Here is a 17,887-nt window from a genome sequence, read left to right on the forward strand (position 1 = left end):
GACTAATTTGTGTGATGTGGTTCTCAGATGTCAATTTTTTTGGCTAGAAACTAAATTCTAGAGGATGTTTCTTGTTGGATTCATTGAATTTCTGTTTGCATTTCTTTTTCCTGGTTGGCTCGAGGCATATGCAAGTCTGCATTAGCTGGTGGCATGTTATTGTGTACAGAAAACCCCTCAGACCTTCAGAAAACCAAACCTCTTGGCCTCTGGTTCAAAATGGAACACTGAAAAGCCTTTGGGTAAGGTATTGAAACCCGTCTACATGTTCAGTCAACTTTCCCTTTATCACACAAGCTACACTTTTTAAGCAAAACATAATTGAAAATGTGCCAATTTTTAAAGGGGTTTCAGAGCTGAGGTGCTTTTTTATTTTAACAAGAATAAAGTTGAAATAAGTGGCAACTTTAGTTTTTTCCTGAGATCTCTGTGAACGGGTATAATTAATCATGACAGTGTGTGGGAATATGAATATAAAAATGTCTCTTATAGCAAAAGCTGTCACAATAATCATATGTGATGTTTTAGGCCTATTGGCAGACAGCCATACATTTAAAATGTAGCCAATGGCATATAAACAGCCTTTTTTCCATGTCCACTGAAGTTTCTCAGCTTGTACTCTAGTAACATTTGTGTGATCCAGGTAGCTTTGCATAAAAAATGGTTGTTATTGTCCCACATGTCGCAAGGCTACTTTTACTTTTATACTTTAAGTAAATTTCCAAGCCTGTACCTTGCTACTTTTACTTGAGTAAATAAGTTAAATCAGTACTTCTACTTTTACCAGAGTATTTTTTAACACAAGTATCTGTACTTCTACTTGAGTACGGGAAGGGAGTACTTTTGCCATCTCTGCTAATTGATAATTGTTAATTGATAATAACCCCGACTCTTGAAGATAATGTTGGAAATGTAGACTTTATATGCCACTGCTATCAGAAAACACACACTGTAATCATCCTCAAGAAGAACAGAATAAGTTGAAACGGGGCTTCCGACCCATTTCTGTGGTGTGATCGCCTTGACAGAAAAACTTTAAACCATACATGACCCTAAGCAGTATTTCTGTAAGTCCGGGTCAAAGCTTTGGTGTCCAGACGAGCATAACCACCCAAACACAAACGGTCCACCGAGCACGTCTCAGCATTCAGACACACGCTGTCCAGCTTCCTGGCGCTAGCAGGGCAGAGCCGCCCTAATCGCACATCCAAATCTCTTATCAGAGCCCAGAGGGGCCAAATCACAACTTCCTCAGAGGCAGAGTCATTTGGAAAGGGAAGAGGCCACTGCCTGCTGTGGTCGTTCAGGAGCCCAGGAGATAGCATCACTTACGTAAACGCTGAGCTGAGTAGAGAGGGGCCCCTGAATGTGGCTTTCAAAGACGCTGACCAAACAAACTAGCAGAGTATAAAGTTTATTGTTGATTCTGGCAGGTGTGGAGGGTTTTGTTCCTCACTGGACTCATTTATTTTCAGTAACTTGTTATTTCTCTGAGAGCCGAATACGTATGTTTTTACTGCACCTTTGTTTCTCCGCGTCTCACTCAAATGACTTGAGACGGTTTCTCATATGAATTCCAGACTATGTCCGAGGAATCAGGTCCAGACATTGTCTGGAAGTTTTCCTTCACACATGTAGCACACAACAGGAGATTGTCTGTGTCAGACGCATTCTCACTTACTAGAAATATTCATGGATGTTTTACATTATATATATGGATACCGGATCCCAAAGTGGTGCCTATTCAGTTCAATGGAGTTGCTCGCTTGGCGCATACGCTAAAAAAGTTTCTAAGCTTCTGCGTTTACTTCCATGATAGGCTGACCAATAAATATGTGCAGCAGTGTTTCTCCAGCCTGGCCTATAGACTTTACATTGTGGTGACGTCACATTTCTCGGCCCGAGGGAAGTTTTTCAAATATGAAATGTCCATGGATCAAAAATTCAGAATTGAAATAGTCATAACTGACCTTGTTTGCAATTTGACGTGACCTGGCAGCAGTTTTACAGACGTCTCTTAAACAATGATGGCCGATGGGGAAAATCCTTTTTGGGCCCCAGGGGGATTTTTATTTGCAATAGTGGCTACGGAAAAAAATTGCCAGAAAGGCTGAGGGCTCTTGCTGAGGGGCTGGAAATACTCTGTTTGGTTTGGACGAGGGGTGGCGCCTGGGTAGAGTGGGCAGCAAAAAGGACATGCTGGGATTATATCGCGGTTACGGAGCCATTCATAATTTGGTCCTAAACAACCAAGTCTCTTGGTGTTCCTTGAATTTGTCTGACGATTTCCACGTCGGCCCTTGAGTCTCGCTGTCTCTCCAGTTAAACATTTTCATTGCCTTCTTCATGTAAATCACACTTCTTCTCTACCCTTTGTTTTCTTCCGGTTTGGGCAAGCCGATAGAAACGTCATTAACACACCCACTTGTTTTCGCCGCAATCGAACAATATACAGACTTTTTATTAGAGAGCTGACAGGGTAAAAAACGGTTCATGGACGTTTGTGTTCTCAAATACAGCTCTGCCGGGTAATGTCTAGATAAGTTCTGGTTTGCAGTGCATGTGTGAGTGGGGCTTTATTGTCACCAGAGACCTAGCTCCATGTTCAGTTAGGTTAGCCACGCTCTGACAACTGAATCGATTTCTTGTCTACTCTTTCCTCGTTCCTAAACATGGCACCAAATAACCTTAGAAATAATCCCAAACAAATTGTACTACTTTAAGGAAATGAGTTGTCATGTTTTAAAATGAAACTACATGTTTGTGGCATCATTTTCCACAATTTACATTTTAGTTGGAACAAATGGGCCTGGGGCTGAGAGCCACAGTCAGAACATATCCTTTAATGTTTAAAGTGAATTAGTCCTAACGGCAAAGCGAAACATCGGACTCTTCTCTACCCACATGGAAGAGGTGAATTAAATCCTAAGTCGGAAACCCAAACTGTCTCCTGTCCAGAAGTGAGCTAGCACTCCATGTAGGGAAAACTGGACTCACAACACTTTCCTCTCTGCTCTCACCTCTTTGGTATAAAGGGTAATCGGTTACACATTACTTGAAGGTATCTACATAAGAGTGACATGACACTGTCATGAACGTGTCATAAAAATTATAAACAAGTCATAAACGTTTATGACATAATGCTTCTTTTAGTAAGTGTCATTCAGTTTTTGTCATGACAAGTTAGGGTTAGGGTTATAACATGGCAGGGGTTAGGTTAGGGTTAGGGTTCATGTGTCATGACAGTGTCATGTGTTCATGACAGTGTCATGTCACTCTTATGTAGATACCTTCAAGTAAAGTGTTACCGGGTAATTTTTGGGTGATCACAGGCAGACGGATGGGTAAACATGAACACACTGAGGGCAGTTTACCGCTTTGCTTCCTGGATTTCTGTGTTTTGATGTTGAAATGTTCCAGTTACGTTTCGCTGCCTTTTTAGAAGCCTCCATGTTTTAAAGATGCCTACGTGTACCTAACATCCAAACACCTTGTAGCATTTAAGAAATGAAATCAAACACACTTTTGTTTCGGGGCTCTATCTTCTGATCCAGGATTCGACCCGACTCTTTCTTTTGACTTCCAACACGTTCATATCTCAGTTGTACCTGCAGTGCAACTCCAATCCATTTTCATCCACAACTGCCTTCGAGTGATTTTGGTTTGGATGTCTCACTCAAGGACTCCCAAGATAATTCTAAAAAAAAATGATAACCATTCACTTACCACCCTCCGATTTACCCGGCAGGCTTTAGGACTGTAACCTCAAACGTCTTCAACGGAAGCTCCTTCTCTGAGCTCTGAGCCACAGTTGCAGAATATTCGACATATTTAAAGTGGAAAAGTGGTTTAAACGTCAAGAGCTTTTAACTTTTTTTGACCCTTAAGGTTGCAGAATGGCAGGCTGTATCTTTCAGTGTTAGCAATGATAGGGACAGTGCTCGGAGTGATGTAAGCAGTGAAAAAGCGGTGTGGGGGTCTCGCTAAGTTCACCGGCTCTAACTGGTAGGTTCACATATCCCTGGATTTACAGATCCTCTCGCGGATATGTGAGACTGCCGCTCTGCAAGCACACTTGATCCCTTTTCTGTCTCAAATGTCACATCTCCATCGTGACACCGGAAAATGGGCTCTGTACTCAGATGTTTAACAAGCAGGACATTTGAAGGGTCAGGGTAAACACACTTCTGGCAATTCCCCTATATTTTATAATTTCGACGTTAATTTCTTTGCCCGTTCCTCACTTTAAGTCAGTTTACTTCTGTCTGTCTTTCTGTCTTCCCCTTCTGTCATTTTGATGATTGCCATATTTGCTGAATCCCCCCCCCCAGTGTTTACATATCTGGGCCATCTGCTTTGTGTCACACACTGTTCTCCTGATCCCCGGGTGTCTTGGGAAACAGCGAGACCATTTCATAAGCCAAGTTTCCATCCAACTGTCAAGTGAATTTTAAGAAAAAACGTTCGAAAAGTCACAAAAAATGAAATATGAATTAGGTGCCTTTCCTTCATCTCGGCTGGAGTGAATAAGTAGGCAGTAAAAAAAACCACAACCACCAAACAAGAAGTGTTTGAAGACCCGATCAGTCATGGGCAAACTGCTGTTCTTTAGTGGAGGCTAATGTCGGCCATATTTCATGCTGTCTGAATATGAAAACAAGAAATGCCCTTGGCAGTATTCTAGCTGCGACGTGCCTCTTATGCATGTAGGAGAGAGAGAGAGAGAGAGAGAGACAGACAGACAGACAGACAGACAGACAGCAGGTTTAACATTTCAGGGAGGCATGTGGTGGACAAATATTTGGAGACGCTCTCAGAAAATCTAAATCCTCATCTGGACTGTGCTACCAGACTGAGAAAATGATTTTGGTCGCTCTTTAAACATCCTGACATCCATACTTGATTGCAGTGGAGGTTAATTGATTGTGTGTGTCAGTGTACGCACAGGTATTGCAGTGCACGTCTTTAATATTGTTTTGAAGTGTTGATTAAGGCATGTCATCTTCTTGTGCCTACGTGTGTGCTCATCATCAGTGTATGCCATAGAATTATTAAGTCAAACACCTTATCAAGTATGCGTGTGTGTGTTCCTCTTAATTGGGTTTGGTAAAATGGTTGCCACTTTGACATAAAGAAGTACAGAGGAGCATTTATTTACTCCTGTCACCGTGTCCCTGACGTTGCTTCTCAAAATAAGATTTGGACCTAGAGTCACATAACAGTACAATGTATAAGGTTGAGATTGCAGGCCATCACAATATTAATAATAATGACATGTTATAGTGTAATTAGAATTTTAAACAGTTTTTGTCCAAGGAAATATAAAGTAAAATGATTCTGCAGCTTTTATATAGCTGGATATTATATGCTGTATACAGTACACACACACACACACACACGTAAGTACTGTTAATTTCAGTTCTACTTTAAATGATAAGAAAATGAAGAGAACGAATACAGACTTGCAGAAGCAACATGTTGAGTATTGTGACAGTTCTTCCTGAAAAGGTCCAAATTACCCCTAAAAATCTAAAATTACATTTTAATTTGTAGAAAGATGTAGAAGTCTGTTAGACAGACATTCACACAGTCCGTATGTCAAGACCCATACATGTAACACTCAGAAACACACTCCTTCTATTCTAACAGCAAAAAACACACAAGGTGGTAAGATTCAGTCAGTCAGTGTGTGTCTGTTTGACCACAATGCAGCACTACATGTTCTAACACACACACACACACACACACACACACACAGGTATGTATATGCTAATTTCAGTTCTACTTTAAATGATAAGAAATCGAAGAGAAGGAATACAGACTTGCAGAAGCAACATGTTGAGTATTGTGACAGTTCTTACCAAAGACTCTTCGGCCTACATGGACACTCTCTGCCCTTCTAATTAGCATCCATCAGGGAAATTTGGGTTTATGTCTTTCTTTCTCTTTGGTCTCATGTTTCTTTCTCTTTGTCAGCTCAGGGTTTGAAGAAATGGCAATGTAGCAGATAGGCGTTCAAATATCACAGTCAATGCGATAAAAGGGACCAAACTTTGCCACGTTTTTGTTGAAACTGATCAACTTGTTTGAGAGTAAGGATGCATGTGTTGTGTGGGCTTCTATGTTTCTTACATTATGATAAGATCCTAGCATTGGCACAAAAATTCCCAAAGCTCAGAATGCTTTTTTTGTGTCCATGAGAAAATTGTATGTTACTATGTCTAACAAACACAAAAACACCTTTTGAAATGAATCCTTTTTCATGGGTATCACTTGCATATGTGACAACTGTCGTGCTGATCTGCCCAACCAAGGCAGACGGATAGAAGCTAAAGAAAAAAAAATATATTTTCATTCCCTTTCCGAAGCTCCCATCCCAACACTCAGCCAATTAGCAGTAATTAAAATGGCCTTTTCCAAGAGTCGCAGATAATTAATAGCGTGCATGTGCTTCCAGTTTTTTTCTCTCTGTTTTCTTTCCCCACCCAAATGCAAATGTAATTAAACTTCATAAACAGCCGACTGATTAAGGGCAAATATTTGCCCTCTTAAAGCGGGCGGAGCGTGAAATGATTGTAATTGAATAAAAATGCTGTTTTCGTTCTCGCTGTTTGCAGAGATTGAAGCCAAGGAGGCCTGCGATTGGCTGCAAGCGGCCGGCTTCCCTCAGTATGTGCAATTGTTCAAAGGTAAATATGAGGCTGTTAATGTCATCCATACAGCTACAAACGACGTCTCAGGCACCGTCTTATTATTTCATTTGTCGTGTGTGTGTGTGTGTGCATGCGTGCGTGCGTGTGTGTGTGTACGTGTGTGTCAGACTGCAGATTCCCCGTTGACATCGAGTGGGCGAAGCGTGATCACGACTTCCTGGATAAGGATGCCCTCGACTCCCTCTGCAGGTAACACAGGTGTACAGGGTCACGTTCAGCCCCGGCAAAACGTAGCAACACGTTGTTCTTTTAAAGCAACACCAAAGCTTTTTCCTCTTCGGTCCCCCTACGGGTTGGAAGCGGAATTGTGTCCATTATGTCTCATTCGAACTACAGAGCCGCTACCCAATCCGGCAAACTTGCATGTAACACGAGTTAACATGCATGTCTCTGCTGATATGTGTATATATATATATATATATATATATATATATATATATATATATATATATATATATATATATATATATATATATATATGATATCACCTTTGACACAGCTACTTTCTTCATATTTATCCCGCTGGTTCATGGATTAAACTGGCTGCCTTCAAGCTTGCTTTTAAAAGGCTACTGGTTTTTCATTTTTGATTTCATTATGAAAAAGGTTTTCTTTTCTGACAGAGACTGCTGCTTTTTGAAACGTAAGCCCTAGTTTACATGGTTGCATCCGTATAAGAAATGAATTGGCAAATTCAATACAAAAGAATTTGTAGAGCAGGTCACTGTTATTCTGTTACACTGCCAGTCTAACCCACCATCCACTCTCATCTCCCCCTTTCTCTTTCAGGAGATTAAGCACTTTAAACAAATGCGTGGAAATGAGGCTGGAGTCCCGGAGATCAAAACGTAGGGTGAGTGTCGAGAGCAAACACTGAGAAACTGAAACGCGGCGGGGCTCTCATAACGAAGCAGCTGGAGACGCGGGGAGTGTCCCACCGTGAAATCTCCTCGTTAAGCATCACTTGACTTTGACTGATATCAAAGGATCAGTCCTCCTCCTCCTCCTTCTTAACCGTATATGTTTCTAGGCGTAAGTTAAGTCCTGGAGTAAAACAGAAGCTGAAGTTACAAAGAATGAATGCTGATTTTTGTTTTAGACACCTGAATCAACAATGCCTTTAGTGGTACCCCTTTATATTAATGTTATGTGAAATGTAATTGTGATTTGATTACTCAGGCTGCCTTGCAAACAAATTCCCTACAAAATGTGCTAGCATTATTATTTTTTCTTTGTAAATGGCAACTGGATAAACACAAACAACTTGATAAGATTTCTTTAAACTAGGACAACTTGAAGAGCACTCGGAGATGTTTAATCATGTTCATGCTTGTTTAAATGATTGAAAACTGTGTATTTGTGTAAATTTCAGGCCTCTGCGTTTGTCTGAGTGAATGTCTACTCTTTAATATGCAACTTCATTTTATACAATATACTGTATGTAGTATAGCTGAAAAAGCTAAGGGGTCCTTGGCCTAAAAAACGTTGAAGACCCCTCTTTTAGGCAGTTCGGTCGGTGCCTAAAATATTGAATTCAGTACCCAGCCATAGTCTGAACTCTCTTTCTACCCTCAGGGAGACGACTGTGACGAAGGAGACTTCTGCGCCATCAGCCCCAACTGGACCTACGACAGGCGGACGCGGCGATGGCGGCGCCTCGACTCCATGATGGACATCCTTCGCTTGTCCGACAGCCCCACCGGACCCCAGGATGTGTCTCTGTGCGAGGTCGCAGACCGCCACGATGTCTGCTCCATCCACAGCTCCAGCAGCACTGAGAGCGAAGGCCACAATGGACACCACAAGAGTCACGGCAATGCCGCCGATACCACAACCGCCTCTATTAGCGCGACCACCAGCACCACAGACGATCAGGAGACCAGCAGGAGCTCCTCCCGCTGCTCCTCCACCAACAAGACGCCTTCTCTGGAAGCCTCATTTAGTGGACCCCCCTCACCTGGTGGAAGCGGTGGAGGATCGTCCACCGTGAGTCTGGAGGCTGAGGGCTGCTTCCCAGACAAACCACCCAGGAAAAAGGGCACCAGTCTGCTGAGGAAGATGGAGAAACTGAGGCTGAGAGGAACGACTGGCCTCCTCGCTTCCGCTCACAGTGGCGGTGGAGACGGCGGGAATCGAGCCCAGCACGTTGGCAGCAGGCCGGTTCAGGTCCAAGATCATGAGAGGATGGAGAGGCTGCACGGCCCGTCAAGGTGAGGATTGTGGATTGCTATTAGGGCTGCACGATATGAGGAAAATATGTGATAACGTTGTGGAATATCGTGATAACAGTTTTTTATTATTATTTAACAACATACAAAACACATCACTCGCAACCATGAACAACACCCCCCCATCCCACCCTTACTTTTAATCGCCTACTTTAAGTAGCCTTCATTTTCCTGATGATACTTACATTCTGTACTTTTACTCAAGTAACATTTTCAATGCAGGACTTTTACTGTAACATAAACATGAGTATTTTTACAGTGTGGTATTAGTACTTTTACTTAGGCCTAAGTAAAGGATCTGAATACTTCTTCCACCACTGCTGAACTGGGTCATTCCCAGTGCAGCTCTAACTGTAGAGTTTTACCTCCCTGAATGTGTCCAGCCTGCAGGGTCGACCCAACAGCCAGGCGTCTTCCTTGCCCTCGTCTCCTCACACCATCAGCAGCAGCAGCAGTAACAGCCACTCAGAGAGCAGCAGCACCGTCAGCACGCCCAGCCCGGTCGCCCGGGTCAGGGCCAACTGCAAACGCTCCAACAGCGGGGTCGGAGTTGTTGGTGGAACGACCCGGAACAACCAGAACCACACAGGAACAGAGGTCGGTCCAAGAAAATGTTTCAATTAGTGTTATTCTTATAAGCACAGTTTATCTTATCACTAGGACTGCAACAACTAATTGATTAAATTGATTACAATTGATTATAAAATACTGTAGTTGCCAACCAATTTCATCATTGATTAGTTGGGTCTAGGTTATGATGCATCATACAAGTTACACTCGTGTCTCTCCGACCTAATTTCAGCTAATTAGCGTGTCTATCGAGGCAGAGGTCTATCCGCAATGCATATCATAATTTCCAGTATTTCCAACCGATTTCCAAGCAGTTTGCTTTGCTACAGATTCCGGATAGTATTTATTATACAGGATACTTGGTTAAATAAAAAAAATGAGGGTTTTCATACCAAAATACCTTATATTGTGTAGAAAGTAACAGTACACAGCTTTATGCCTTGATATAGGCCTAGTTTAAACACGAGGAACTGCAGTTCAGCCATGGAGCTGCCGCTTCAAAAACACATGGCAAACATCATATTCAGCATCTTACTACTAATTACTTAAAAAAAAAATACTTTACCGGACACAAGCTAGCATTAGCTTTATCCAGTATCAGGACAGTCACTTAACTTTATGTTAGCTAAAAAGAGGGATTAACATAAGCTCTTTTGATTTTAAATTAAACACGTTCGTAACGTAACAGTATTGTAAAACACCTTTTTCATCTGTAAAATGTTATTCCATGTTGCTTAGTTTTGGCATTTCTTTCGAATGGACATCCAAAAGCAGCACACAAGTCTGTCTTTATGGTCAAACGGGTCAGATGTCCGTCCCAAAATGGCGGATGCACAGACGCATCTCACAAGCCGAAGGCTACGTATATATCTATGATTAGCGTTTGCTAAATGTGACATCTCCGGCAGATTTGCGTCCCTTTTCACGGACAAACACACGATTACAGGTTAATTTTAAGACAAACGTTATGGACAGAAATACTTTCCATCTGTTTTCTTTCTGTTTCCTGATAAAGCTATTTTAAAGTTACCTTGATAAAGCTAATTCCCCTGACACCGCTATTTTAGAACTAATCTTAACGCTTGATAAAGCTAACGCACGGCTAAGGTAGCCTAATGTTACCTACATTGATCATTACAAAACAAAGTGGAAACAGACAGAAGGTATTTACGGTCGCTAACGTTACATGTAATCGGGCAGATAAAGCTAACGCTAATTAGCTGAAATGAGGTCGGAGAGACATTGGAGTACAACGTTAGGGAGTATTTTGAATATTTCCTGCCAGAGACAGTCTAAAGTAAATCTTTCAAACTTGAGCAACATATTTGACCCTTTCACTGGCATTGTCCTGCTAGGCAACAAATTCGGTCCAATGTTTACGTCCTGTCAGATGATGTCATTTCTGGTGCATTTGTGTCTGTGGTTTTGCCATTTGGTTTTGCCCATACAGTCATTGGTTTTGCCTTTTTCATCAGCAATAATTAACTAAAACAACATGGTATGTACTGAGTTACATGTAACTGTGAATGTTTAAAAGAGAATTGTACAGGAAGACGAAGACATGTTTTGTTTTTGGAATGAAATGCTGGAAATAATAACATTTAGCTTTTTTCCAATACCGTGACTTCGATACCAGTTCCTAAATGACAGTTTTTTCGATACCAAATTTATGAAACAAAAATAAATTACAACTTCACACATTATGCCACAAATCTTTTTCAGCTCCTACTATGTGAGCCCTGTCTCTGTTGAGCGACATTATTAGATCTTGGTAGAAGCATGCTGCATGCTGACTGGCTCACTGATAAGATTTACTCCTTAGGTATTGAAATTTGGTATTGAATGATGACATATTTTTTGATATTTGATGTAGAGGCTAAGCCCAAGCTTAAAGCCCCTGAGGTGCTGTTCCACGGGTAGAGTAATTGACGCACTTTTTACCTTTTTGATCAGTGAAAGTCCAAGTCATATTTGCAGTTAAAACCTTTGGTTCTATTTATTTCCATGAGAACTTGTGGTTTCCAGACAAATCACTGCTTGTTTGTATGCCTGTGTAGTGTTGTGGTGTTGGTGTGCCTGTGTGCATGTGTGCGTGTGGTCAAAAACTGTATGTGAGATTGGTTCCTATTCATACCAAGGGCACTAATTGGCTCTTACACACGATTCTTTAGAGGCAATTCGGTCAGTGCCTAAAAAGTATTGAATTCAATACCCAGCCCTAGTCTTTATCTTTTTCATTTCTTTCGTTTGAACCTTCACTCATCCGTCTGTTCACCCTCTTAGGACTACAGGAACCAGATCAACAACAACAACAACAGCAGCAGCCGCGAGGGTCTGGTCTTCCAGATCCCCCACGGACACAAACCAGGGACCTTCCCCACCTCTCTCGCACACAAACACACCATCCTGTCCCCCATCATCGACAACACCTCAGTCAACTGGAGGACCGGGAGCTTCCACGGTTACCACAGAAAGCGAGACCACTGTCCCCGTGGCACGTCATCGCTGGCCACTGGTGACAAGGACCCCTCGTCGCCGTCGTCTTCTTCCTGTGACGTCGGAGTCTCCAGTCCGCTTCGTGGGCTGGATCATCGGATGAGTATCTACGACAACGTGCCCGACGACCAGCAGCTGTCTGAAAGCGAAGGTGGCAGTGGCGGAAGTGGCAGCGATGCAGAACGGATGGGTGAGGAGTCAGAGGTGGGTCCAGATTTAAGATTCAAGATTCAATATCCTTTATTAATCTCACAACAGGGAAATTCACACTGTTGCAGCACCAAGGGATAGGGGGAAAAGTACATGACACTCTAAAGATAAACAAATAAACACAAATAGGTAAAGAGAATAAATAGTAACATGTACTTACAGTATTGCAGAATTGCACAGTCACATTATTATTGCACGGTTCCAAAGACTGTTACTCCACTGGTATTAGGTTGCCTGGCATACCTTTTAATATCAGGCCTAAGTGTGCTTTAAACAAAGTGTTTGTCAGATTTAAGACAGCTTAGTTTGAAACTAACCCCCTTTTCCCCTTTCTGACTGCAGAATCCTGGGGGATGCGTCCTTGTTTTTGCAACTAGCCAAAATAATTTGACAATGCCGTCCGCTTTACGCCGGTGTGTGGAGGTGTGATAGTATAGCCTGGGAACCAGACGAATCTGCCAGCTCATGTTTCATTTGCTCCGGTAGATAACGTCAGGCCCTCCTCCCGTTCAGATTTCCAACCGCCCTGGCTTCCTTTAAAGCATCCAGGCCTTGACAGTTTGTGTTCTTTAATACAGTTTTCTGATTAGCTATTGCATCTAATTCTTACAAATACATTGCAATATTAAAAGTGTCTTGGCCTGTTAACAATTCAAATTGGCAAAGTCACATTTCTTAAAAGTATAATCATAGCTAGCTAATCAAAGTTGCAGAAGAAATGTCTAGTGATGCCACTCACTCCATCCTCCATGTTGGGAAGCAAAAAGTGTGTGTGTGTGTGTGTGTGTGTGTGTGTGTGTCCTGGCTGTGACTTTGGGGATGGAGAAATGTGTACCAAAATGACAGAAAGGGTCAGAAAGAAAGTGATAAACAGAAAATAAATACCTGGTGAGGTAATTGCTGAGTCATGGTTAGTGATCAACATGGACAAACATTATGGTTATTTTGTGTAACAAGGCTGTACAATGTTGCCATGCGTCTCCTTTAGGAAAGGTTTTACATAGAGAATCAAATACAGATTAATAAATATCAAAAATAAAACCGTCTACAGAGGGGGGAGTCTCTCTCTCTCTCTCTCTCTCTCTCTCTCTCTCTCATTGGCTCTCGTGCCCCTCTCCTGCACTTTTAGTCATAAAAGTCTAAAATAAAGTCTATAAAACTGTAAATCGAGCATATTGATTCTGCTAAACTAAACTAAGCTCCAAATTTCCCATAATGCCAGAAATCATTTTGTGAGTGCTCATATCAAATTCTGTTTTAGATTAAAACTACAATAACCGGTTAAAATTAATAATCTTGCTTAAGAAAGTTTCTTTCTAAAGTAGAAGAGGAGCCATTTGGAATAAAGTTGGAACCCTCTGTGACAAAAATATGGCAGCCACGGGAGTAAAAGTTGACATAAAATATTATAGAAGTCATTAGGTAATGGCTCTTAATAAACCAGTTTTTTTTTTATTCTGATCCGTGGAGAAATTGAGTAATACCTTTCCTCCAAACCTGATCTATGGCAATGAAATCCTTAATTTGCTAAATCCTAAAATCTGCTGAATAAGTCAACTGACGAGAAAGTAAAAAAGTACTGTAAAACAAAACGTTCCTTGTTGGCATTGTGTTTTGTTTTTTTAAAGGTCCTATGACATGCTGCTTTTTGGATGCTTTTATATAGACCTTAGTGGTCCCCTAATACTGTATCTGAAGTCTCTTTTATATAGACCTTAGTGGTCCCCTAATACTGTATCTGAAGTCTCTTTTATATAGGCCTTAGTGGTCCCCCTAATACTGTATCTGAAGTCTCTTTTATATAGACCTTAGTGGTCCCCTAATACTGTATCTGAAGTCTCTTTTATATAGGCCTTAGTGGTCCCCTAATACTGTATCTGAAGTCTCTTTTATATAGGCCTTAGTGGTCCCCTAATACTGTATCTGAAGTATCTTTTATATAGGCCTTAGTGGTCCCCTAATACTGTATCTGAAGTCTCTTTTATATAGACCTTAGTGGTCCCCTAATACTGTATCTGAAGTCTCTTTTATATAGGCCTTAGTGGTCCCCCCTAATACTGTATCTGAAGTCTCTTTTATATAGACCTTAGTGGTCCCCTAATACTGTATCTGAAGTCTCTTTTAGGCCTTAGTGGTCCCCCATACTGTATCTGAAGTCCCCTTTATAGGCCTTAGTGGTCCCCTAATACTGTATCTGAAGTCTCTTTTATATAGGCCTTAGTGGTCCCCTAATACTGTATCTGAAGTCTCTTTTATATAGGCCTTAGTGGTCCCCTAATACTGTATCTGAAGTCTCTTTTATATAGGCCTTAGTGGTCCCCCTAATACTGTATCTGAAGTCTCTTTTATATAGGCCTTAGTGGTCCCCTAATACTGTATCTGAAGTCTCTTTTATATAGGCCTTAGTGGTCCCCCTAATACTGTATCTGAAGTCTCTTTTATATAGACCTTAGTGGTCCCCCTAATACTGTATCTGAAGTCTCTTTTATATAGGCCTTAGTGGTCCCCTAATACTGTATCTGAAGTCTCTTTTATATAGACCTTAGTGGTCCCCCTAATACTGTATCTGAAGTCTCTTTTATATAGACCTTAGTGGTCCCCTAATACTGTATCTGAAGTCTCTTTTATATAGGCCTTAGTGGTCCCCTAATACTGTATCTGAAGTCTCTTTTATATAGGCCTTAGTGGTCCCCCTAATACTGTATCTGAAGTCTCTTTTATATAGGCCTTAGTGGTCCCCTAATACTGTATCTGAAGTCTCTTTTATATAGACCTTAGTGGTCCCCTAATACTGTATCTGAAGTCTCTTTTATATAGACCTTAGTGGTCCCCTAATACTGTATCTGAAGTCTCTTTTATATAGACCTTAGTGGTCCCCTAATATTGTTCCCCTAATACTGTACCCCTAATACTGAAAATCCGAAATTCAGCCTTGGTGCAGAATTACAGCCACCAGAGCCAGTCCCACAATGAGCTTTCCTTAGGATGTGCCATTTCTGTGTCTGTAGCTTTAAATGCTATTGAGGAGGAGAGAGGGGGTGGCAAGGTGGGTGGTGGGGGTGTGGCCTTGACCAACTGCCACTTTGCTCGTTTGAAAGCCATGATGTCTCTCTCTCTCTCATGGGCGGGCCAAATTCTCTCGCAAAGCAGAGAAAGGGGAGGTAACCTTCCTCCTTATGACGTCATAAAGGGAAGATTCCAGATCGGCCCATCTGAGCTTTCATTTTCTCAAAGGCAGAGCAGGATACCCAGGGCTCGGTTTACACCTATCACCATTTCTAGCCACTGGGGGACCATAGGCAGCCTGGGGGAACTCATATTAATGTTAAAAAACCTCATAAAGTGAAATGATCATGCCATGGGACCTTTAATGACACTGTTGCAAAGTGAGGTGTGTTGTAGCTCCGGAGAACCATGAAGCAGATAAAACAAGGAAGACTTTTATTTTCAGTCTTCAAAAAAACAGAGGGAACTCCTCTTTACTCTGCTAAAATGGTTCTGATGCTGCTCCTCAAACAAAACCCAACCAAAAACTCTCACATTCTCCTCACACATATAGGATTAGAGCCCGCCTCTCCAGTTCAAACTGGCCAATCAGGTGTATTACATCATCCAGAAACACAAAAACATTCATCCAAACAAAATCAATATGTCATCTTTGTTAATTGATGTAGGAACTTAAAATAAAGAAAACTAATGAGAATAAATGTCTACCTTTATTAACAAAATAGTGAGGGAACAAAATAGCAAAATAGTGAGGGAGCGGGCGCTCAGATGCAGATGCTAAGAAGGGTTGAATCTATCCTGTCAGATAGTTCTCATCCCTTACAGGCTGAATTTCAGATGTTGCCATCTGGATCACGCTTTAAACTCCCAAAACTCAGAACCAACAACACTCTTTTGTACCTGCAGCCATTCTACTTCTTAATTCTATAAAGAACCATAGATAACTTATTGACTTACTATTTATTGATTGTTTACTGTTTTTTATTCTTTTTAACTATGCCTGCAAGGTAGGCAATCTCTGTATTGTGTGTGTGATTGTGTGTGATTTGTACTATACTATCTGCTGCACAACAAATTGTCCCATTGGGGGACAATAAACTTGAACTCCTCACAGACGCTGTTTTTCCCTTGATTTTGAGAAGCCCATAACTAATGTTATGTTGCCATTCAGTTCTTAAAGCGATGGCTAACAACTATGACTGGGTGGTGGTGATGGTGCAGTGGATATGACACATGCCTTTGGTGTTTGAGATCTGGGTGATACATCAACCAATGTGTCCCTGAGCAAGACACGTAACCCATAGTTGCTCCAGAGGCGTGTGACCTCTGACATATGTAGCAATTGTAAGTCACTTTGGATGGAAAGCGTCAGCTAAGTGGTATGTAATGTAATCTGTCTGTGGTAATTGAAAAAATGTCATAATTCTAGTTTCAGTTTATTATAGTGAAGTGATTTTTTTCTTTGTCTTCTTAGGTGAGTCGATTGTTGGCAGGCGAAGACGTTTTCTCGGCTCTGGACAGCGTTCTGGAGAGGATCGGCGACCTCCAACAACTCGTCTCCACCTGGTCCCAAAATCTATCTGAGGATGACAGTCAGAGAGGTTCCTCCTCCTCCTCGCCTTCCTCTCCTTTCTCCCAGGACTCGCCTGCTCACAGCTCATCAGCCGCCTCCCCCTGCCCCTCCTCCCCCAGCCACATCCACCTGGACGTGCAGCATCCGGAGGAGACGGAAGAGGAAGAGGAGGAGGAGGAGGAGGAGGAGGAGGAAGAAGTAAAGAGCCATGAGGAGGTAACTGTGAACGGAGAGGAGCCAAAGACCAGATCACCACAACCCAGGAACAGGTGAGAAAGCTTCAAGTGAAATGCAAGTAATGAAAACTGCAATTAAATCAAGTTTTATATATAGAGCATATCATATTTCACAAGCAATATAACTCAAAGTGTTTCACAGGTGTTAACAGATCAGGGCCATTAAATAGACAAAACAGAGAACTCAGGAACAGGAGTGACATTTAAGTTCCCCTTTTTTTTGCCAAATATTGATCAGCATCAAATTTGGGTTGAAGAAATACAAACAAATGATTGGACACTTTAAGTTACCTTGGACATGTGTAAATATGTAAGCCTTTGTGTCCAGCTGGGCACAAATTATAGGAATAATTTCCCTTAGGCATCAACCAAAGTAAAAAAGTGTTATCGTGAGGCACTAAGATAAAAGCAGTAACCTCAAGGTGAATAGTTTTGATTGCCTCTTTATAGTGCTGCTTTTATGTCCTTTTTTGTTGCATATTTGTTCTCAGATATGGAACAATAAAAAGCTATGAGGCCTCTCCTGTAATTTAAAGTCAGCCACATCACCCGTGTACACCTCTCTCTCTGCTCTGTGTATGTTTTACTGGCTTAGTTTAAATATAGGTGCTCAATTATGTGTGTCTGAATGTGCACTAAATGCACGTTTCGTCTCTGAACCTGCTAATGACCGAATTCCCATCAACTGTAGTGTACACTGAGATTAATGCTAACATAGCATGCTAATAGGCAGGCTAAGGTAAGCAAGTTACCAGGAAGCTAACATTAGCATAGTAACAGTCTAACAAGCTAAAATACGTAATGTTACATGCTAAACATCACAATTTTAACATCCACTAGTTGTTAACATGCATA

At 41.6% G+C, this 17,887-nt stretch overlaps 1 protein-coding gene across 3 annotated transcripts in view; it reads left to right on the forward strand.

Moving 5' to 3' along the window:
• The window catches only part of LOC144527397 (rho GTPase-activating protein 7), a 135,706-nt gene that overhangs the window by 88,864 nt on the left and 28,955 nt on the right, over window positions 1-17,887 (forward strand). For all 3 annotated transcript variants that reach the window (XM_078265366.1, XM_078265367.1, XM_078265368.1), the window contains exons 2-8: window positions 6,618-6,689; window positions 6,821-6,902; window positions 7,503-7,566; window positions 8,289-8,923; window positions 9,325-9,538; window positions 11,795-12,211; window positions 16,698-17,065. In XM_078265366.1, the coding sequence (XP_078121492.1) occupies window positions 6,618-6,689; window positions 6,821-6,902; window positions 7,503-7,566; window positions 8,289-8,923; window positions 9,325-9,538; window positions 11,795-12,211; window positions 16,698-17,065 (1,852 nt within the window). The remainder of the gene's footprint in view (window positions 1-6,617; window positions 6,690-6,820; window positions 6,903-7,502; window positions 7,567-8,288; window positions 8,924-9,324; window positions 9,539-11,794; window positions 12,212-16,697; window positions 17,066-17,887) is intronic.

This window comes from Sander vitreus, chromosome 13, assembly GCF_031162955.1.
Source record: "Sander vitreus isolate 19-12246 chromosome 13, sanVit1, whole genome shotgun sequence".
In the NCBI taxonomy this organism is placed as follows: Eukaryota; Metazoa; Chordata; class Actinopteri; order Perciformes; family Percidae; genus Sander; species Sander vitreus.